The 22,185-nt window shown below is 38.6% G+C and overlaps 3 protein-coding genes across 5 annotated transcripts in view; all 3 read left to right on the forward strand.

The window, feature by feature from the left end:
• The window catches only part of LOC131139707 (adenylate cyclase type 2-like), a 39,635-nt gene extending 25,125 nt beyond the window's left edge, over positions 1-14,510 (forward strand). For 2 of the 3 annotated variants that reach the window (XM_058089558.1, XM_058089560.1), the window contains 10 exons: positions 1,409-1,546; positions 1,645-1,752; positions 3,071-3,267; positions 5,245-5,356; positions 5,449-5,607; positions 7,108-7,254; positions 7,358-7,465; positions 8,877-8,991; positions 10,352-10,476; positions 13,770-14,510. In XM_058089558.1, the coding sequence (XP_057945541.1) occupies positions 1,409-1,546; positions 1,645-1,752; positions 3,071-3,267; positions 5,245-5,356; positions 5,449-5,607; positions 7,108-7,254; positions 7,358-7,465; positions 8,877-8,991; positions 10,352-10,476; positions 13,770-13,916 (1,356 nt within the window). In that variant the 3' untranslated portion in view covers positions 13,917-14,510. The remainder of the gene's footprint in view (positions 1-1,408; positions 1,547-1,644; positions 1,753-3,070; positions 3,268-5,244; positions 5,357-5,448; positions 5,608-7,107; positions 7,255-7,357; positions 7,466-8,876; positions 8,992-10,351; positions 10,477-13,769) is intronic. The other variant, XM_058089559.1, reaches the window with a different exon arrangement.
• A 181-nt stretch (positions 14,511-14,691) lies between these two features.
• LOC131139734 (gastrula zinc finger protein XlCGF8.2DB-like) lies at positions 14,692-18,620 on the forward strand. The gene is made up of 2 exons (XM_058089609.1): positions 14,692-15,426; positions 17,127-18,620. Exons 1-2 carry the CDS (start codon positions 15,318-15,320, stop codon positions 18,092-18,094), a joined length of 1,077 nt encoding a protein of 358 aa, XP_057945592.1. The 5' UTR covers positions 14,692-15,317; the 3' UTR covers positions 18,095-18,620.
• A 720-nt stretch (positions 18,621-19,340) lies between these two features.
• Positions 19,341-21,255, forward strand: LOC131139728 (zinc finger protein OZF-like). The gene is made up of 2 exons (XM_058089601.1): positions 19,341-19,776; positions 20,158-21,255. The coding sequence occupies exons 1-2, from the start codon at positions 19,578-19,580 to the stop codon at positions 21,120-21,122; spliced, it is 1,164 nt and encodes a 387-aa protein (XP_057945584.1). The 5' UTR covers positions 19,341-19,577; the 3' UTR covers positions 21,123-21,255.
• Positions 21,256-22,185: the final 930 nt, after the last annotated feature.

Here is a 22,185-nt window from a genome sequence, read left to right on the forward strand (position 1 = left end):
CCCGTTGGTTTGCATACATGAACTCTTAAACCCCAAATATAAGACACATCTTTTTCAACATCCATTTTTGGGCAAGACATCTTTTTAAGACAAATTTATTCTTTAAAAAATGAAAAATCACATTTGAAGTCATTTCAAGCCAACTGTTGGTTTCTATGTATAAATATGTTGATCCCGAATATAAGACATCTTTTTTGAAGACTCGTTTTTTTGGAAGAAATATTTACTAAGACAAAATCAAAGACAATTTGATATCAAAACCATGTTTTCACTGTATTTGGAACCATCTGTTTCTCTGCATGTACACATTTCAGACTCCGAATATAAGACACATGTTTTTCAATACCCCATTTTGGGATAAACATCTTTTTAAAAAAATCACATTTGAAGTCATTGATTTCCAACCCCCTTGGTGCCAACTGTTGGTTTTCATGTAGAAATTTCTTGACCTCGAATATAAGACAAACATTTTCAAAGCCTGTTTTTAAAAATTGTATGAGACAAAATCAAAGACAATTTGATGTCAAAACCATGTTATCACTTTATTTGAAGCCATCTGTTGTTTTGCATGTATACATTTCAGACCCCGAATATAAGACGCATCCTTTTTGAAAGACAGCTTCTGAAGAAATACTTAATAATACACACTCAAAGACGTTTATTAGATTTAAAAATTACTTTGTCAAATCGGTTTCCAACTCCCCTGGTGCCAACTGTTGGTTTTCATGTAGAAATTTCTTGACCTCGAATATAAGACAAACATTTTCAAAGCCTGTTTTTTAAAAATTTTATGAGACAAAATCAAAGACAATTTGAGATTTAAAAAAAACTGTTTTGAAGGTGTGTGGACCCACTCATTGATTTGCATGTACAAACATCTCTACCCCGAATATAAGACAACACAACTTTTTTCGGGACCAGTTTTGTGGAAAAAAATATTTTGTGAAACAAAATGAAAAACAAATTGAAAAAAAAAAACACGTTTACTCGTCGTGTCGGGTCCCCTGTTGATTTGCATGTATAACCCTTCAGAAGCCGAATATAAGCCGACGTCTTTGAGTTTTTGGAAAAAATGACAACATATAAAATTGCATTTTCACGCCATTGTAAATATGTTTACACGTATACATTTCTACACCCATAATATACGACAACTTGTCTTTTTCAGACTTTTTGCCTAGAGAGCGTCTTATATGCGGTTAGTAGGACGATACCTCAGTGGAAGTCCTTTGCTAGAATTAGCCAGTGTTAGAATAGAAAGACATTCTGGAAGCCATGCCCTGAATCTTTCTATAGCTAACCTCGTGACTCGGTCGGTCTTTACAGATTCCTGGTGTGCAGATGAATGTGACGCATGTTGTTATGCGCCATCTTGTTTTTTTAAAAATGTATTTATGTGTTTGTGTAGCGTCTTTTTCCAGAGAAGCTGTCCAATTGCCAGTGGCTGGCTGCCGTCTCGGAGTCGGTGGTGAAGAAGCCATGTGTGCGCCTCCCGCTGGCCGCCGTCGCCACTGCGGTTATTATAATCTTGGCAATCTTCAACCTGGTAAAGAAGCCGCCCTTTCATCTCCTTAAAGCGACATCGCACATTTACAACTTTTTTTTTCCTCTCGGATTTTTTCCCACAATGCCGCCACAATTCAGTGCTTCGTTCAGACACGTTTGCCGGAATGTTCCAGCGATGTTCCGGACCTTGGGCACGCAAATGGTTCCCATGAAGTGGGCCTACAGGAAGGACTCTTCTATCTGCCTGTGAGGACGTTTTCGTACTATTTTTGGTACCTTTTTAAAATAAAAACTAGCAGAATTAATGTGAAAAATATTTATTTTTATTGATATTTATTTTTATTTTTTATATTTATTTTTCTTACCTTTTTAAAATAAAAAATAGCAGAATTCATGTGAAAAATATTTATTTTTATTGATATTTATTTTTCTTACCTTTTTAAAATAAAAAATAGCAGAATTAATGTGAAAAATATTTATTTTTATTGATATTTATTTTTTATATTTATTTTTCTTACCTTTTTAAAATAAAAAATAGCAGAATTAATGTGAAAAATATTTATTTTTATTTATATTTATTTTTCTTACCTTTTTGAAATAAAAAATAGCAGAGGTAATGGGAAAAATATTTATTTTCATTTATATTTATTTTTCTTACCTTTTTAAAATAAAAAATATAATTAATGTGACAAATATTTAGTTTTATTTATATTTATTTTTATTATTTTTATATTTATTTTTCTTACCTTTTTAAAACAAAAAATAGCAGAATGTGGAAAAATATTTATTTTTTATTTATGTTATTTTGTATATTTATTTTTCTTACCTTTTTAAAATAAAAAATAGCAGAATTAATGTGAAAAATATTTATTTTTATTTTTATTTATTTTTCTTATTTTTATTTTTTATATTTATTTTTCTTACCTTTTTAAAATAAAAATAGCAGAATTAATGTGAAAAATATTTATTTTATAATTTTTTTTATATTTATTTTTCTTACCTTTTTAAAATAAAAAATAGCAGAATTAATGTGAAAAATATTTATTTTTATTGATATTTATTTTTCATATTTATTTTTATTACCGTTTTAAAATAAAAAATAGCAGAATTCATGTGAAAAATATTTATTTTTATTGATATTTATTTTTCATATTTATTTTTATTACCGTTTTAAAATAAAAAATAGCAGAATTCATGTGAAAAATATTTATACATTTTTTTTATATTTATATATTTTTAAATACTTATTAGACATATATACACACACATGTGTATATATATATATATGTATATATATATATATACATACATACAAACAATAGGCATGCATACTTAGGCAAACAATATTTGTTTGTGTTTATTTTTTAATCTGTTCACAATTGAATATATATATATATATATATATTTGTTCATGTTTTTCATTAATGTTATATGCAAATGTTATATAATTGGACATCAAACTCATTTCCTATTCAATCTCATACATTTTTAATAGTTACTAATCTACTCCATATGTCATGTCAGGTCCATAGTAATACGCAGCCTCTCTCTGTCTCCCACGTAGTACTCCGTGTACTGCTGCATCTTATCCCTGGTGGCTTGCGGGGTTTTCCTGCGGGTCAGCTTGGAGCTCAAAGCGCTCTTCCTCACCCTGGCCTCCACTGTGTACTACGTCATCATCCTCAGCACCAACAGGGCTCTCTTTGTGGCCTACGCCGGCGTCCTCTACGCTCAGATTCCTGGGGCCGGGAACTGCAGCAGGTGGGGACTCAATGTGTATTTAGATATTATATATATATATATATATATATATACATAGAATATATACTGTAGGCATGTCTGATACTGCAATAGGAGGCGACTGACGTGGTGGAAAAGTCACACATGAGGAGGATTAAAGTGATTTGTTGAATGTGAGCGACCTTATTGGATGTTGATCTTCCAGAACCATCACATACTGGGAATATTACAATGTACTGTAGTATATACCATATGTATAATAATAATAATGTTCAATATATATAGGTAATAGGTGTCCATATTCTGGGGTGTGCGCCCTTTAATTGACCACATATGGTAATGGTAATGGTTTTATTTCATTTGAACATGCATCAGATTCCAATTGAGTGCATCCCATAATCAGTTCCCAGTTCCACATGTCCAAAAGGAGTAGGAAGAAGCAAAGCTTATTAAATCTGGTACTTTTACAATCACTAACTGTTACATTTGTTCACTTCCTGCTTTCCTAATATGGTTTTAATTTAATTTAATTTTTTCACATTAATTCTGCTATTTTTATTTTAAAAAGGTAAGAAAAATAAATATAAAAAAATAATAAAAATAAATATTTTTCACATTAATTCTGCTATTTTTTATTTTAAAAAGGTAAGAAAAATAAAAAAAAATAAATATAAATAAATATTTTTCACATTAATTCTGATATTTTGTATTTTAAAAAGGTAAGAAAAATAAATATTAAAAAATAATACAAATAAATATTTTTCACATTAATTCTGCTATTTTTTATTTTAAAAAGGTAAGAAAAATAAATAAAAAAATAAATATAAATAAATATTTTTCACATTAATTCTGATATTTTGTATTTTAAAAAGGTAAGAAAAATAAATATTAAAAAATAATAAAAATAAATATTTTTCACATTAATTCTGCTATTTTTTATTTTAAAAAGGTAAGAAAAAAAAATAAAAAAAAATAAATATAAATAAATATTTTTCACATTAATTCTGCTATTTTGTATTTTAAAAAGGTAAGAAAAATAAATATAAAAAATAAAAATATTTATTTAATTAATTTTAATTTTATTTTATTTAATTTAAGTCATGTACCGAAGTACGAGGTGATATGACCATACAATGCCATAATGGGTACCATAGTAACTGTCAATATAGTGATTTTGACAGTTACTATGGTACCCATTATGTCATTGTATGGTCATATTAAATCAGGGTTGTCCAAAGCACTGCCTGCAGCAGATTTTTTTTATTTATTAATTTTTAAATAAATTTTTTTTTAATAAAATATAGTTCAACTACAAACTAAAAAAAAACAACCAACCAATAACAGCAGTCATTTTATAAGAATAAGGAGAAAATATGAAGAAAAACAAGTTTTAATTTAACGACAAAAAGGCCATAATTTTACAAGCTTAACATTGCAATATAATAAGGAAAAATAATGTCATTTTAGTAGCATAAAATGGAAATATTTAAGAATGTTGTAATATTATGAGAAATCAACTAAATAACAAATAAAAAATGTAATTTAAAATCAAAGTTATAAAGGTACGAGAAAGTCAAAATATTATAAGAATTAAATATGGATGTCGGGCTGCACGGTGGTCGAGTGGTTAGCGTGAAGACCTCACAGCTAGGAAACCAGGGTTCAATCCCACCCTCGGCCATCTCTGTGTGCATTGGTGTGTTTTTTCCGGGTATTCCGGTTTCCTCCCACATTCCAAAAACATGCTAGGTTAATTAGCGAAATTGTCCATAGGTATGAATGTGAGTGTGAATGGTTGTTTGTCTATATGTGCCCTGTGATTGGCTGGCCACCAGTCCAGGGTGTACCCCGCCTCTCTCGCCCGAAGACAGCTGGGATAGGCTCCAGCACCCAGGTTACACATATCGGTATCGTCTGAGATCGATATCGGAAAATTGAGAATTAGAGAAATTTCAAGTCAAATATGGCCGCATCCCAACATGCAGTATTTCCTCACAGCATAGAAGATGAGTCCATCCTGAGACTGGTCGGCCTGGTGAAGCACCCTCAGGTGATGAGCTGCATCTACATCACCTTGTTCCTGGTCACCATGCTCATCATCTCACAGCAGGTTCTGCCTTCTGCTTGCGTTATTATTATTATTATTATTTCTTCTTCTACTATTATTATTATTTCAAACCCATCCTTGTCGTGTCCCTACAGAACGAGTCGTGCTTCCGCCAGGACTTCCTGCTCAAGTACAAGAACCACACGGAGCAGGACGAGATCGAGACCCGGGAGAACCTCAACCGGCTTCTGCTGGAGAACGTGCTGCCGGCTCACGTGGCCTCGCTCTTTGTCGGGGAGAACAAAAAGAACGAGGTGAGACCTGGATGAAGATCATTCCTGAAGACAACATTCCCGTTGAAAATGACTCACATTTTGCCGCGGAGTCAAAATATTTCAATATGAAAACATTCACCTCAGTAAGGACACATTTTTAGCTAAAAAAAATTACCAACATTTAGCCGTTTTGCACATCATCGAAATTCCTGCTGAGCCGGAATTTCCACATTTTCCAAAGACAATTTTCCTTAAGAATTCTTCTTACTTGTACATTTCCTAACCTACACATGTATTCCAGTGTATTGGCCACTGTATTCCATTCCATCATCAAAACATTCAGGTTAACAAAAGAATTCTTAGTTTTCCCAGAATTCCACATTTTCTTTTTTCTGTTTATCTTCGGAATTCTTACTACATCCATATTTCTCAACTGATTCAAAACATTTCAACGTCAACGCATTCAGCTAAATAATTCAAAACTTTCAGGCTTTTTGCCAATATTTAAAAAAATTCCACATTTTCCAGCCCAATTCCAATTTTACATGAAATGCATTTTCCCACATTCCTCCACTGACTCAGTGTTCCTGCATTAAAACATTCAGCTAATTCAACACATTCAAGCTTGATGAATGAATGGCATTTCCCCATGTTTTCTTACCCATTAAAACCATTACACCATCAAAACATTCAATCACATTCCAAAAATTCCCGGTTCTCACAGAACTCCTGATTTGTCCAGTCCAAAATTCTCATTGTGAAATCAATGTCATTTACCCACACCTGCAGCATTAAAAAAATTCAGCAAATTCAACATATTCAAGCTTCCAACTTGGGAAAAATTCCTGGTTTTCATAGAATTCCTCATCTTTCCAGCCTGAAAAATCCTATTGTGAAATGAATGGCATTTTCCCATGTTTTTTAACCCATTAAAACCATTCCAGCATCAAAACATTCAGGGTAACAATATATCCATATTCTAAAAATTCCCGGCTCTCACAGAATTCCTCATTTTTCCAGGCCAGAATTCTCATTGTGAAATTAATTTCATTTTCCCACACTTTTCCTTTGCTTTCAAAGCGTTCCAGTATTGAAACATTCAGGTTAACAATTTTCCACATTCCAAAAATTCCTTCATTTTTCCAAACCCAACCCAAAATCCACATCGTTCTTCCAATTCAGATCATTCTACAGCCAGGACATTCAGCTCATTCAAAACATTCAGGTGATCTATCTTCAACATTCCAAAAATTAAAATGTTTTCCCAGAATTCTACAGAAATTCTTATTGAAAAATATGGCATTTTTCCCAAAGGATTCCAACGCTCATTCAGGTTTTAGGCTATTTTGCACAGTCCCAAAATTCCCAAAGACATTTCTCAGCCGATTCAAACCATTCCAACATGAAGAAACATAATTCCAAACATTCAGCCTGTTTTCCAACACTGGGGAAAAAAAATCCTGGTTTTCACAGAATTCCACATTTTCCAGCCTAAAAATTCCCATTTGAAATGAACGCCAGATTGATGTTTTCCGACAGGACCTCTACTACAAGTCATACGACTGCGTGTGCGTGATGTTCGCCTCAGTGCCGGATTTCAAAGAGTTCTACACAGAGTGCGATATCAACAAGGAAGGTCTGGAATGCCTGCGACTCCTCAACGAAATCATCGCCGACTTTGACGAGGTGAGCGGAGAGGAACATTCCCACCCAAGCACCGGAAAGGTCCTCCAAAAGGCAGAAATGAAATGGAAGCAGCTTGCTAACCTTCCTGGTGTCTTCAACGCAGCTGCTGTCCAAGCCCAAGTTCAGCGGCGTGGAGAAGATCAAGACAATTGGCAGCACGTACATGGCGGCGGCCGGGCTCAGCGGGACGCCCGGGCAGGAGAACAATCAGGTGGGGTAGACGCTGGGGTCACGCCGAGGGCGGACCGGCGCTGGCTCCGGAAAAATGGGAGTTTTCCACTGTTTCAAGTGGCAGACGTTCCAGTTTATTGATGCTGGAATTTAGACAGTTTAAATGAACTTCTAGTAGGTTCTACTATGAACACAACCTTTTGTGTGTCTGGACCTTTAATGCTAATGCTAATGCTAACCGTGTACCACTGTGTTCTCCCAAGAAGTGCAAATACATACACGGCATGCTGTAAGGAGCGCTTTTGGTACTTGGAGCTACCCTGCTGGATGCTAGCATGCTAAGATGCTAATGTGCTAACTGTTAGCATTTTTTGGACATTTTACACATCTAAATGCAAATACATACATGGCATGTAAAAACACATGGCAAAACACTCGACAACTTCCTTGGCACATTCAATACGGTTATCTTGCTAGGTGTTAGCATGCTAACTTAGTATTTTAGCCATTTTACACATGTCTAAAGGCAAATACACACATGACATGATGTAAAAACTACAAGGTCCTTGGCACTTTCAAAACTAAGTGCTATCTTGTTAAATTTTAACATGCTAAGTGTTAGCATGTTCGCATTTTAGCCATTTTACACATGCCTAAAGGCAAATACATATATGGCATGATGTAAAAACACTACAACTTCCTTGGGACATTCAATACTCAGTGTACTATCTCACTAGGTGTTAGCATGCTAACTGTTAGCATTTTAGCCATTTTACTCATGTCTAAAGGCAAATACATACATGACATGACGTAAAAGCACTCCAACTTCTTTGGCACGTTCAGTACTAAATGTTATATTGCTAAGTGTTAGCATGCTAACTGTTAGCATTTTAGCCATTTTACTCATGTCTAAAGGCAAATACATACATGACATGACGTAAAAACACTCCAACTTATTTGGCACGTTCAATACTAAGTGTTATATTGCTCGGTGGTAGCATGCTAACTGTTAGCATGTTAGCCATTTTACTCATGTCTAAATGCAAATAGATACATGACATGATGGAATAACACTCTACAACTTCCTCTGCACTTTCAATACTAAGTGCTATCTTGTTGGGTGTTAGCATGCTAACTGTTAGCATATTAGCATTTTACCATTTTATGCATGTCTAAATGCAAATACATACAGTAAACATGGCATGATGTAAAGACACTCTGGAACTCCTTTGGCACTTTCAGCACTAGGTGTCATCTTGCTAGGGGCTGTTAGCATTTTTTTATTTTAACGATGTCAAAATGGTATAATACATTTAAGCAAGGACACTGAAGAATTGCCTTTGGACTTTTGCCGCTTAGCATGCCAACTGTTAGCTAACTGCATGATAGCAGTGCAGCCTTTCAGCTACTTTGTTCATGTTAAAATGCCGAATGTTGCGTGCCTCTTCCAGGACAGGGAGCGCCAGCAGGCCCAGATCGGGATCATGGTGGAGTTCGCCATCGCTCTGATGGGCAAGCTGGACGGCATCAACCGACATTCCTTCAACAGCTTCAGGCTGCGTGTGGGTGAGTGGGCCGAGCCAGCCGTAGCGGCGTGGGGCCGCGCCAACGTGCGCAGCGCAACGCAGCGTGGTTGGAAGCTGATGTCATCCCACTTTTGGGAAGACTCACCTCCCCCCCACCACCACCACCCCCACCCCCGCTAAATTTCATAACCTGTTTGCGGATTTATGGTCGTGTGTCAAGTGGAGCTGCTTTCTTGCCTTTTTCAAGCGAATGGAAAAGCTTTTCAACACGGCAGCTGCATAACGTAACGTGTTTTACAAAGCTTTAGTCGCTCCTTTGTCGCGTTTACGTTTCATCGTCTGATTACCTTCAACCCACAGCTCTGTGATCAAGAACTAAGTCCGGTATGTACTGGAACTGTGTACAGTAAATAAAATGCGTGTTTTCAAAGCTAGCTACATTTCCTCATGCAGGCTGCATGGTGGTGAGTGGTTAGCACGCAGGCCTCACAGCTAGGAAACCCAAGTTCAATCCCACCCTCAGCTATCTCTGTGTGGAGTTTGCATGTTCTCCCCGTGCATGCGTGGGTTTTCTCCGGGTACTCCGGTTTCCTCCCACATTCCAAAAACATGCTAGGTTAATTAGCGACTCCAAATTGTCCATAGGTATAAATGTGAGTGTGAATGGTTGTTTGTCTATATGTGCCCTGTGATTGGCTGGCCACCCCAAGACAGCTGGGATAGGCTCCAGCACCCCCAGCCACCCTCGTGAGGATAAGCGGTAGAAAATGAATGAATATTAATAATAATAACAAAAACGGGCTGCACGGTGGTCGAGTGGTTAGCGCGCAGACCTCACAGCTAGGAGACCCAAGTTCAATTCCACCCTCGGCCATCTCTGTGTGGAGTTTGCATGTTCCAAAAAAAAAAAAAACATGTTAGGTTAATTAGCGACTCCAAATTGTCCATAGGTATGAATGTGAGTGTGAATGGTTGTTTGTCTATATGTGCCCTGTGATTGGCTGGCCACCAGTCCAGGGTGTACCCCGCCTCTCGCCCCAAGGCAGCTGGGATAGGCTCCAGCACCCCCGGGTTAGGGTTTAGTCATAAAAATGTGTAAAAAAAAAAAAGGTTTTGGAAACATTCTTTTTTTTTTTTGTGCAGAAATATTTTTTTAGGTGAAATTATTTGTATCAATATTTCCGATTTTTTTCTTCTCACTCTATTGTATTTTTAAAATATTTTATTTAAAAAAATATAAAATTTAAATATATTCAATATTTTTTTATATGCGGTAGAAAGTGAAAAAATGAATGAACTTTCTCATGCACTCCAAATTATTATTAAAGTAAAAAAAAAAAAAAAAAATTTAATCGATGTATGATTGAATGTAACATCCCAAAATGTGCGTTCCTGTGCAGGAATTAATCACGGCCCCGTGATCGCCGGCGTGATCGGCGCCAGGAAGCCTCAGTACGACATCTGGGGCAACACCGTCAACGTGGCCAGCAGGATGGAGAGCACAGGGGAGCTGGGAAAGATCCAAGTACGCTTACTTTTTATTATTACCTCTTCACATTGGAGCGGGGGGTGCTTTGGAAGCGTTGCCGTAGCAACCTAACATTTGTCTTCTTTACTGTGTACGGCTTCCTCCTGAGTTGATTCGCTGCAAGGTTGCTGCTTCTTTTCCTTTTGGCTAACATATGTATGACTCATGCTGAATGAGCGCCCTCCCCAATCAGACGCCGCTTCACGGATCATTTCATACCGCGCCACAGAGAAACAATATGGAAAAAACCTGCTGTTTCTTTTTGGGAAACAAAGAAAATATATATAATACCTGTGTTATTTGTGTTAAGGCATAAAAATGCCTTAACACAAATTAAACTAATATTTTTAACAGTTAATGCCTTAACACAAATAAAACTAATATTTTTAACAGTTAATGCCTTAACACAAATAAAACTAATATTTTTAACAGTTAATGCCTTACCACTAATAATGCAATAAGCAGACAATATAGCAAAAAAAGTAACATTTTATATGTAGTTGATGCCTTACCAGCAATAACCTCTTAAAAGACATATTTTGGAGGTATATTTCCACTGTTAAAATGAGAGTTTTAGTTTGGAGTTAGTATTTCATCATTTGTGGTATTATTTGTGTTAATGCATCTGCTTTTAAAAACACATTTTTCAGAGCTATTATTTGTGGTAGGGCTTCTATGGTTAAAAACGTCATTTTTATTTAAGATATATTTTGGAGGTATATTTCCACTATTAAAATGATAGTTTTAGTTTGGAGTTAGTATTTCATCATTTGTGGTATGGCATCAAAAAGCTTTTGGCTGTATTTAGTAATTATTTGTGTTAAGGCATCTGCTTTTAAAAACATTTTTCAGAGCTATTATTCATGGTAGGGCTTCAATGGTTAAAAACGCCATTTTTATATAAGATATATTTTGGAGGTATATTTCCACTGTTAAAATTATGTAGTTTGGAGTTAGTATTTCATCATTTTAAAAACACATTTTTCAGAGCTATTATTTGTGGTAGGGCTTCAATTGTTAAAAACGTCATTTTTGTCTCTTAGTTGGTATTTTGGTATATTTTTTGTGTTGAGATATTTGCCATTAAAAATGTATAGTTCTTGGTTGGCTGTATTATGTGTGGTGGGGCATCCACTGTTTGGGAGATATTATTTGTGTTAAGGTTTTCACAGTTAAAAACGTCATTTTTATATAAGATATATTCTGGAGGTATATTTCCACTGTTAAAATGATAGTTTTAGTTTGGAGTTAGTATTTCATCATTTGTGGTATGGCATCAAAAAGTTTTTGGCTGTATTTAGTAATTATTTGTGTTAAGGCATCTGCTTTTAAAAACACATTTTTCAGAGCTATTATTTGTGGTAGGGCTTCAATTGTTAAAAACGTCATTTTTGTTTCTTTTAGTTGATATTTTGGTATATTTTTTGTGTTGAGATATTTGCTATTAAAAATGTATAGTTCTTGGTTGGCTGTATTATGTGTGGTGGGGCATCCACTCTTAGGGAGATATTATTTGTGTTAAGGTTTTTCACAGTTAAACGTCATTTTTATATAAGATATATTTTGGAGGTATATTTCCACTGTTAAAATGATATAGTTTGGAGTTAGTATTTCATCATTTGTGGTATGGCATCAAAAAGCTTTTGGCTGTATTTAGTAATTATTTGTGTTAAGGCATCTGCTTTTAAAAACACATTTTTCAGAGCTATTATTTGTGGTAGGGCTTCAATGGTTAAAAACGTCATTTTTATATGAGATATATTTTGGAGGTATATTTCCACTGTTAAAATTATGTAGTTTAGAGTTAGTATTTCATCATTTTAAAAACACATTTTTCAGAGCTATTATTTGTGGTAGGGCTTCAATTGTTAAACGTCATTTTTGTCTCTATTAGTTGGTATTTTGGTATATTTTTGTGTTGAGATATTTGCCATTAAAAATGTATAGTTCTTGGTTGGCTGTATTATGTGTGGTGGGGCATATTTGTGTTAAGGTTTTCACAGTTAAAAACGTCATTTTTATATAAGATATATTCTGGAGGTATATTTCCACTGTTAAAATGAGAGTTTTAGTTTGGAGTTAGTATTTCATCATTTGTGGTATGGCATCAAAAAGCTTTTGGCTGTATTTAGTAATTATTTGTGTTAAGGCATCTGCTTTTAAAAACACATTTTTTAAAGCTATTTGTGGTAGGGCTTCAATTGTTAAACGTCATTTTTGTCTCTATTAGTTGGTATTTTGGTATATTTTTTGTGTTGAGATATTTGCCATTAAAAATGTATAGTTTTGGTTGGCTGTATTATGTGTGGTAGGGCATCCGCTGTTTGGGAGATATTATTTGTGTTAAGGTTTTCACAATTAAAAACGTCATTTTTAAGATATATTCTGGAGGTATATTTCCACTGTTAAAATGATATAGTTTGGAGTTAGTATTTCATCATTTGTGGTATGGCATCAAAAAGCTTTTGGCTGTATTCAGTAATAATTTGTGTTAAGGCATCTGCTTTTAAAAACACATTTTTCAGAGCTATTATTTGTGGTAGGGCTTCAATTGTTAAAAACGTCATTTTTGTGTCTTTTAGTTGGTATTTTGGTATATTTTTTGTGTTGAGATATTTGCCATTAAAAATGTATAGTTCTTGGTTGGCTGTATTATGTGTGGTGGGGCATCCACTCTTAGGGAGATATTATTTGTGTTAAGGTTTTTCACAGTTAAAAATGTCATTTTTATATAAGATATATTCTGGAGGTATATTTCCACTGTTAAAATGATATAGTTTGGAGTTAGTATTTCATCATTTGTGGTATGGCATCAAAAAGCTTTTGGCTGTATTTAGTAATAATTTGTGTTAAGGCATCTGCTTTTAAAAACACATTTTTCAGAGCTATTATTTGTGGTAGGGCTTCAATTGTTAAAAACGCCATTTTTGTCTCTTTTAGTTGGTATTTTGGTATATTTTTTGTGTTGAGATATTTGCCATTAAAATGTAGTTTTTGGTGGTTGTATTATGTGTGGTGGGGCATCCGCTGTTTGGGAGATATTATTTGCGTTAAGGTTTTCACAGTTAAAAATACATTCAGTAGTTTGGAGGTATTGTTTGGTTATTGTGTCATTTTTTTAAGGTTATTTTATTAACACAAATAATATATTTTAACAAGATATAATGAATTATATGTAAAATACCTAAGTGGAGATGTAACATTGTAACATAGGGGACCTCTACCACTGTACAAAATGTTTCATTTATGACATTGAATTAAGTGTGTGTGTGTGTGTGTGTGTGTGTCAGGTGACGGAAGAAACGTCAGACGTGCTGCACAAGCTGGGCTACTCGTGCGAATGTCGCGGCTTCATCAACGTGAAGGGAAAAGGCGAGCTGAAGACCTTCTTTGTGTGCACGGACATGAGCAAGCAGCAAGGCATGGGCCTGAGCTGAGCCGCCGACGAGTCAAAGGAACTTTCCCCAAGGACAAGGACACACTGTTTACGTCGAACATGGCTGCAGTACAGCTGCAAACCTGCAGGGGCGCTGCTGTCCGACATTAGAGGAACTTTTGTACTTTGGATTACACTTAGATGAACATGAGAGGAACGTGTATGTTGTTTTTGTAGATGTTTCTTCGGCAAGTTGGACACTCTGCTTTGTTACTGTGTAATAAGCAAAAGCAACACGTTTCGGACTTCGGTTCGATTCCCATCTAACACGGCGGTTTCATGTGTGCGGCGAGTCTACTTGTAGTCTATGTTGGGTTTGTGCGTCCAGGTTCTCAGCGCAGGAAAGCCGAATCCTGGATCTTCATGCCTCTTCATTGGCCTTACCTGACCGCCAATTGTGCTGCTTTCGTCTTAACACCTGACGCATATTCGGGCCTTTTTGTGTGTGAACTGTTCAGTCGCGGAACGTCATAATAAATTATTCAAAATGGTGATTTAATTTAAAAAAAAAAAACGTTTTATTGAATGAAATGTCACAACTGAATAAAAATGACTTTTTGTACGTTTTGTATGTTTTAACATCTGTAAGGTCACCTATTCTGCAAAAGTGACTTTTTTTTTTAATGTATCACTAGAACCGATTTACAGTAAACATCGGATATATCGTTCCTTCCATTTTCCCACACAATCCAAACTTGATCTTGTTCGCGACGTGTTGATCACTTTAGCAGCTAGCAAGCTAAACCTGTCCGAAGAGCTGCAAAGTTCAGAGACGACAGAAATCACGTTTGAACTATTAAACGTGAATATCGTTCTTTCATAAACAAAACAAAAACAATCGTTAAGTAAAAGTGTGAACCGGTAAGTAAGTTCTTACCGGTTCGAGTATTCCGAGGCATTGGAGTGCATGGCAAGTAAATCCCCAAAGTAAAAGGCGTGGCGTAGTGACGTCATCACCGATGATGCACAGCCTGGTTACTCCAAGTGGTGACGCGTTGTTTGGAAAAATTCTCTGGTGTCTCATTTGACGTTTTACAAAAATTCCTTCAGAATTGTATTTGATTATTGGTTGACGTAGAGTCACCATTTATTTCTGAGTAAATCAATACTGCGCATGTGTACAGCGACCGCCATCTTGGATATATTTTCCGGTCCCCTTTGGACAAAAACTACGATTTGTTAAAAAAACTTTTGAATATGAATGACAAAATGATTGAGCGTCAGTGATATAATATTTTATTCGTGCCAGGATAAACTCGTCCCGGCGCACATTAAAGCCTCTCAGGCTAGCATTATCTTAGTGTGCTAGTTTAGCATGCAAGCTGCAAAGAGGGACACGGAAGTTAGCATCACATGCTAGCAGGGTTCAAGTGTGAATTTAAAGTGTTGACGTTGTGTGAAAATGTGCGAAAGAACGACAGTAGAGTACGAGGAGGAACTTTCTCGAACAAAAGTGGAGAAGGAGCGACAACGTCAACTACTGGACGCCGTTTTCAGGAAGCACAGAGCAGGTTTGTTCATTTCTCGTTCTTACTTAGATAAGATCAGAAAGATTAAGATTTGGCAGATTTTTGTTAGTCGTACAAGGGGAAATTTCAGGTTACGGCAACAAAAGCACAGTAGCACACAAGACTACAGTACGAAACACAAGAGCGGATAAAGTGCAAAAACAGGGTAGTGAAATACAATCAGCAATGATATACAGTCTACACGATGACCAGGTCACCGGTGTCTTACACGGTTATTGCTACTGATGGTGAGATGAAGCTTTGAACCATTTCATCAACTGGTTCGAGAACGGCTTCATTTCTTGAAGGTTCATGTGCACACGATGCCACCTGCTGGCCGCGGATGCAATTACAGGCGGCTGTGTCTTCATGTGTGATGGATTGAATGCTGATCTGTTCTGGCTCTTGGAAATGGCGATGTACTGCAAATAATTTGTAGCCAAATGATTCATCTACAAAGTGTGGGATAAAATATACAGTATACATAAAATACTGAATGTTTTCATGTCCATAAATGATTCCGGTATCATGTGCTATGCTAGCTTCATCATGGTTTGATGTCACCTAGCTTGGGCTCAGTGAAAGTGCTTGTGTAACTTGGACAGAACAGAACCCCCCATTTTAATGTCTGAGCCTGAGGGGTTTATATCTCTGAGGGACAGGTAAACATTGGGCAAATTCTGAACCACTTCCCGAATCCGTCACGTGGTACAGCCGGGCAGCGATGCTTCGGTCGTCATCAATTCCGGCCCCTGCCTCCAATGAATCAAGCCTCGGTACACGCTTCGTGGAAGCGCCCATTCGATTACTCGACACACGCTTTGAAGCCCCGGCACCACTTGTAACATCACTAGTTATTGCACGTTTATTGCATGGTTATTGCACGTTTATTGTTCAGAATTTTTAGAGCACTTTTTTATTGTACAGTCTGACAGCTGCTGGAAGGAAAGACCTTCAATATCTCTCCTTGACACACTTTGGAGGTCTCGTCCTGTCACTAATGGCGCTCCTGAGTGCAGTGAGTGTGTGTTGGAGGGCGTGTGAGACTTTGGTCCTTTTGGAGGACAGTGTGGCTGTCATCATCCACTTGCCCACCTCCTCTACCTGTTCCGGAGGACCCCCCAGGAGAGAGCTGGTCTCCTTGATCAACCTCTTCCTGTCAGGCCCTGCGATGCTGCTCCCCCGGCAGACCACACCATATGGCAGAGTACAAACTTTGAGGATTAAAATGATGACAAACAGGTGAATCCGCATGAAGCTTTGGTGCTCTCTGTCAATTCGTGTTAAAAAGATTGGAGCAATAAAGTGTCGTCGTCATGCAGTGCAGCGTAGAGGCTAATTTACCATGTCCACTATGGCGTCCTGTATTTTCACCCGCATGTAAGTGCACATTGTAGTCTTCAGTCTTCAGTTGCTTACATTGCTGATCTACTGCTTAGAGCTTCCAGGGAAAATATACTGTAGTAGTTCCAGTGGTCAATGTAACGAGCGGCCGAGGTGGTGGCTGGTCACATTGTACCTGGTCCACCATTGCTTTCATAGCTTTGCTGCGTGGAATGGTATGCTTGGGAATAAGCCTTTGAAGAAAACAAGGAAGCCCTGCATCCTTTACTGTCAAAAAAGGCTGAGCACCCTTTCCAAACATGGCTAGAAGAACTTAGATGACTTTTCTTAGACGTCTTTTGTCTTCCTGTGTGCTGCAGACATCGGTGAAGAAGACCAGCAGCAGTGGAGCTCCAGGGTGAAGCAGGAGGAGCCACAGCCCCCACTCATTAAAGAGGAAGAGGAGGAACACAGCATCAGTCAGGAGGCGGCACGTCTCAAAGAGCTGGAGGAGTTCCCAGTGATCCGTGTCATTGTGAAGAGTGAAGATGAAGCAGCTGGTGGATCACTAGCAGACAGCCTGTTAGCTCCGCTATCAGACAGCGACAACACAACGTCGGCATCTCATGACACTGATGATGAAGGCTCGAAAGCAGATAAGACACGCCGCACTGACAACTCATGCTTGAAATGTTCGCAGTGTGACAAAACCTTCAGCACCAAGTCAAATCTGAACGTACACATGAGGATCCATACAGGAGAGAAACCTTATGTCTGCTCAGTTTGTGGCAAAAGATTCTCCCAAAAGGCCCAATTTGAGACACACACAAGAACACACACTGGGGAGAAGCCTTTTAGCTGCTCAGTCTGTGGTAAAAAATTCACTCGAAATGAACGTTTGACAATACACACAAGAATACACACCGGGGAGAGACCGTTTTGCTGTTCGATATGCGGTAAAACATTCTGCGACAAAGGTAGCCTGATGAAACACACTCGGACACACACCGGAGAGAAACCTTTCACCTGCTCAGTCTGTGGCACACGTTTTAAGAATTATTCAGCACTGTCCAAGCACAAAAGAATACACACGGGAGAGAAGTCTTTTAGCTGCACAGTGTGTGGTAAAACATTTGCACATAATGAAAGTTTGACAACACATACAAGAATACACACGCGGGAGAGACCATTTCCCTGCTCAGTTTGTGGTAAAACCTTCTCTGTTAAATGTAATTTGATTAAACACACGAGAACGCACACAGGGGAGAGGCCATATTCCTGTACAGTCTGCGGCAAAGCATTCTCCGTGAAATGTAACTTGGTCACACACGCAAGAACGCATTGCTAACCGTGCAGCTCCTCTACGTCTTCTCCCATCGGGTATCTCACGTGCACGCCTGCCAGTATACTTTGTGGGATGCACGGATATTTATGGTTGTTAGCATTGTGGTGACTATTGGCGAGTGACCTGTTTTATTTTGGAGAGCAGGAAGTGTTTCAGTGCTGTTGGTGAGTGTGTTTGCGTCCCCCGAGAACGGTACTTTTCCAGAGCACGTACGCTTTACTTGAATGGTACACGCAGTAATAGCTGGACGTTGTTTGTAATGATTCGCTGGCAGGAAGATTGGAAATGTATCTGACGTTTTGGCCTTCAAAATAAAAGCTAGATCAGCATTTTCTTTTATTTGTGCAGGTCTGGTAATTTTTGGATACACCTTACAACAGCCATATATTTCTGTTTTGAAATCTGAGCAGATGATTTTATTTTCTTTATTTAATTATTTATTTGAATGTATGTCAAATTACATTTTTTTAGGGTTAGGGTTGTATTTTCGTATGAAAGTGAGATTTTGTTTTGAGTGTAACCATATGTCTTATGGCTTGATTGACTACAATAAATTGTCATTTCAGTCATTGAAAACGTCTTTGTGGATTTGTGTGGATCAGGGGCGTCCCTAGGGGGCTTAGCCCCCCGGAAATGCACAGGATATGAATGAATGTAGTAGACATTAGGAAATCCAAGAAACAAATAACGAACAAGAACCGGGATATAGATTTCCCACTTTTGGACAGATTTCGTAGAGCTACTCAATTGTTTTAGGCCACCGTTAAATTTTTATGAAAACACATGCTGAATTTTTTTTGGGATCACATGAACACCATCAACTAGAAAAACACAACAGATTTAACAGACATACTCTACTACTATTATTATCATTATTATCATATTTTTATTATCAAAATATATCAAATTATTTAGGGGGGCTTAAGAACATTTTAGTGGGACTGAAGCCCCCGTCGAGTAACCGTGATGCAGTTCGGTTCGGACAGGAAGGGTAAGGGGCAACTGATTTGAGTCTCACATTTTCCACATTCATCAGAATGCATTTAGAGTTTCACAACTACCGACATGTTATCTTCTTTCCTTTCTTCATTTAGCGAGCGGTAGCGGGGGTTGGTAAGTAACTGAGTTAACGGAGACGAATACCCGTGAGTCCCCAAGTAGTGAGTATTTGCCTATTTTGAACGGCTCGTTCATGACTCGCAGCTGGCTTCAACAAACAACAAAGCGCATGCGTACATTGGCGGCCATCTTGGAACTATATCGACGTTTGCATGCACAGAAAAGCACAACGCACAATTGTGAACAAAGATTTAATGTGAAAGACTAACACATTAAATGGCCGTGAGAGAGAGTTTTATGCTCGTGAGGATAAAATCTGAAGCTTCTCAAGCTAGCTTAGCATGCTAGCTGCTAACAAAGACACGCGGAAGTGATCAACATCGCTAAGCAGAGACCGAGTGTGAGTGTAAAGTGGGATCGTGTGAAAATGTGTCAAGTCCAAATGCTGAGAGCGTTGGTGAATCAGCGACTAACTGCGGCTGTTGAAGAAATATTTGTAGTGTTGGAAAGAACCATAGCAGAGTACGAGGAGGAACTTTCTCGAACAAAAGAGGAGAACGAGCGACAACGTCAACTACTGGACGCCGTTTTCAGGAAGCATCAAGAAGAAGCACACGGAGGAGGAGGTTGGTTGACTTCTTCCTCTCACGTGTTCAGCTTTATATATGAACACTGGACACAACTGGCAGTCTTGAACAAATTCCAGTGTACTGGATGCACACGACATGTATTGGAGGACATTGTAACACTGCTTGCAGTGCCTGGGTGGGGCTGACATTGTCCAGGTGGTCAAAAAACGAGATCCGCCAAGTCAGTTCTTCAAGGTTCTGGCTGCTGTGGGGCTTCCTGGGTTGAAACGACTCTACGGCACTTCCGGGACATCGCGGACTGAGCCTCTGGATTGGAGGAAGGCCAACACTGCCCCCTGCTGGGATGAAGGAGACTATTGACAAGGAAGCTTTGTTTGACTCTTATTTCCAATTTGTTTCTTTTCTTGTGTCCTGCAGACAGCAGCGAAGAAGATGATTTGCCCGAGCAGCAGGAGTGGAGCTTCAGGGTGGAGCTGGGGCAGCCACAGATTAAAGAGGAGGAGGAGGAGCACAGCATCAGCCAGGAGGGAGAGCATCCGGAAGGACCGGAGGAGTTCCCAGTGATCGGTGTCATTGTGAAGAGTGAAGATGATGAAGACGAAGGTGAGGAGAAGAGAGAGGCGGAGCCTCCAACAGAAGCTGATGGAGACCACTGTGGAGGATCACCAGCAGACAAGCTCTTAGCTCCACTATCAGATAGTGAGCACACGACGTCACACTCTCCTGACACTGATGATGATGATGATGAAGACTCTACAGCTGATATGACATGTCACCCTGACAACACACGCTTGAAATGCCACCACTGTGACAAGAGCTTCGGCAACAAGAAAACTCTAAAGACACACATGACATGTCACACTGACAGAAAGTGGAAATGCTCTCAATGTGGCAAAGCTTTCAACCGCAAATCGTCTCTGGAAAGGCACATGAGGATCCACACAGGAGAAAAACCATACGTCTGCTCAGTTTGTTGTCACGCGTTTTCTCAGAGCGCCACTCTGACAGCCCACATGAGAAGACACACCGGAGAGAAACCGTTTTCCTGTTCATTCTGTAATTTACGTTTTTTTCGGAGCCAACATTTGAAAACACACATGAGAATACACACTGGAGAAAAATATTATTCCTGTTCAGTCTGTGGTGCGAGTTTTGTACAGAGTCAACATTTGAAAACACACATGAGAAGACACACGGGAGAAAAACCATACGCCTGTTCAATCTGCAACAAACGCTTTTCCGTTCGAACAACACTTGTTAGACACACGAGAACACACACTGGAGAGAAAGTGCTGAGTTGCAGCGTGTGTGATGAAAGGTTCTCCTACAAGTACCAGCTTAACAATCACGCCTGTGCTCCTGACAACAGCAGCGGTACATGAAGCTGCACCACTTGGACTCACCTGTCAAGACTCTGATCACTTTGAACATCACCGCCACATGTAACGTGTGTGTAACAATGTTGTGTGTATAACACAATCTTGGTCATATGCTTTGCCATTTAAATACAATAAAAACAGGAAATAAATACACGAGAGTGTCAGTCAATCGTATTTCATTCAATTACTAACTCTAGCAAGAAGAGAGCCTGAAAAGCTGTTCTGTTGTTAGCCAGTCTGTTAGCATCCATCCATCCATTTTCTGTACCGCTTATGCTCACTTGGGTTGCGGGTATGCTGGAGCCTATCCCAGCTGACATTGGAGTGTTTTGGAATGTGGGAGGAAAGCCACGCACGCATGGGGAGAATATGCAAACTCCACACAGAGATGCCCAATTGGAGAATCGAACCCATTTCTTCCCCATCTGCTGACTGTGTGGCCAACAGAGCCCGCCCAAGGCATAAGCAAACCAAGCACCTGCTTAGGGTCCCGTGACCACTAGGGGGCCCCAAGAGCATTCATTCATTCATTTTCTACCGCTTTTCCTCACGAGGGTCGCGGGGGGTGCTGGAGCCTATCCCAGCTGTCTTCGGGCGAGAGGCGGGGTACACCCTGGACTGGTCGCCAGCCAATCCCAGGGCACATATAGACAAACAACCATTCACACTCACATTCATACCTATGGACAATTTGGAGTGGCCAATTAACCTAGCATGTTTTTGGAATGGGGGAGGAAACCGGAGTACCCGGAGAAAACCCACGCATGCACGGGGAGAACATGCAAACTCCACACAGAGATGGCCGAGGGTGGGGATTGAACCCTGGTCTCCTAGCTGTGAGGTCTGCGCGCTAACCACGAGACCGCCGTGCCGCCCCAAGAGCAATTAACATTTAAAAAATGATTTTGTAGTCGAGGGCCCTAAAGTCAAATTTTGCTTAGGGCCCCACGGAGGCTTGGGCCGGCCCTGGTGGCCAAAATGCTAACCACTCATCCACCGTGCGTGTTAGCATTTTGCATCTTTTTCCTTTCGGTTTTCCTACCACTACTTTTAGTTTACACGGCAT

Source organism: Doryrhamphus excisus, chromosome 12, assembly GCF_030265055.1.
Source record: "Doryrhamphus excisus isolate RoL2022-K1 chromosome 12, RoL_Dexc_1.0, whole genome shotgun sequence".
In the NCBI taxonomy this organism is placed as follows: domain Eukaryota; kingdom Metazoa; phylum Chordata; class Actinopteri; order Syngnathiformes; family Syngnathidae; genus Doryrhamphus; species Doryrhamphus excisus.

Excerpts from the sequence above, each read along its gene's own strand:
- LOC131139734 (XM_058089609.1), top strand. The coding sequence starts at position 15,318 with ATGTGCGAAAGAACGACAGTAGAGTACGAGGAGGAACTTTCTCGAACA. Across the intron at positions 15,427-17,126 it reads TTTCAGGAAGCACAGAGCAG|ACATCGGTGAAGAAGACCAG; the intron begins GTTTGTTCATTT and ends TGTGTGCTGCAG.
- LOC131139728 (XM_058089601.1), top strand. The coding sequence starts at position 19,578 with ATGTGTCAAGTCCAAATGCTGAGAGCGTTGGTGAATCAGCGACTAACT. Across the intron at positions 19,777-20,157 it reads AGAAGCACACGGAGGAGGAG|ACAGCAGCGAAGAAGATGAT; the intron begins GTTGGTTGACTT and ends TGTGTCCTGCAG.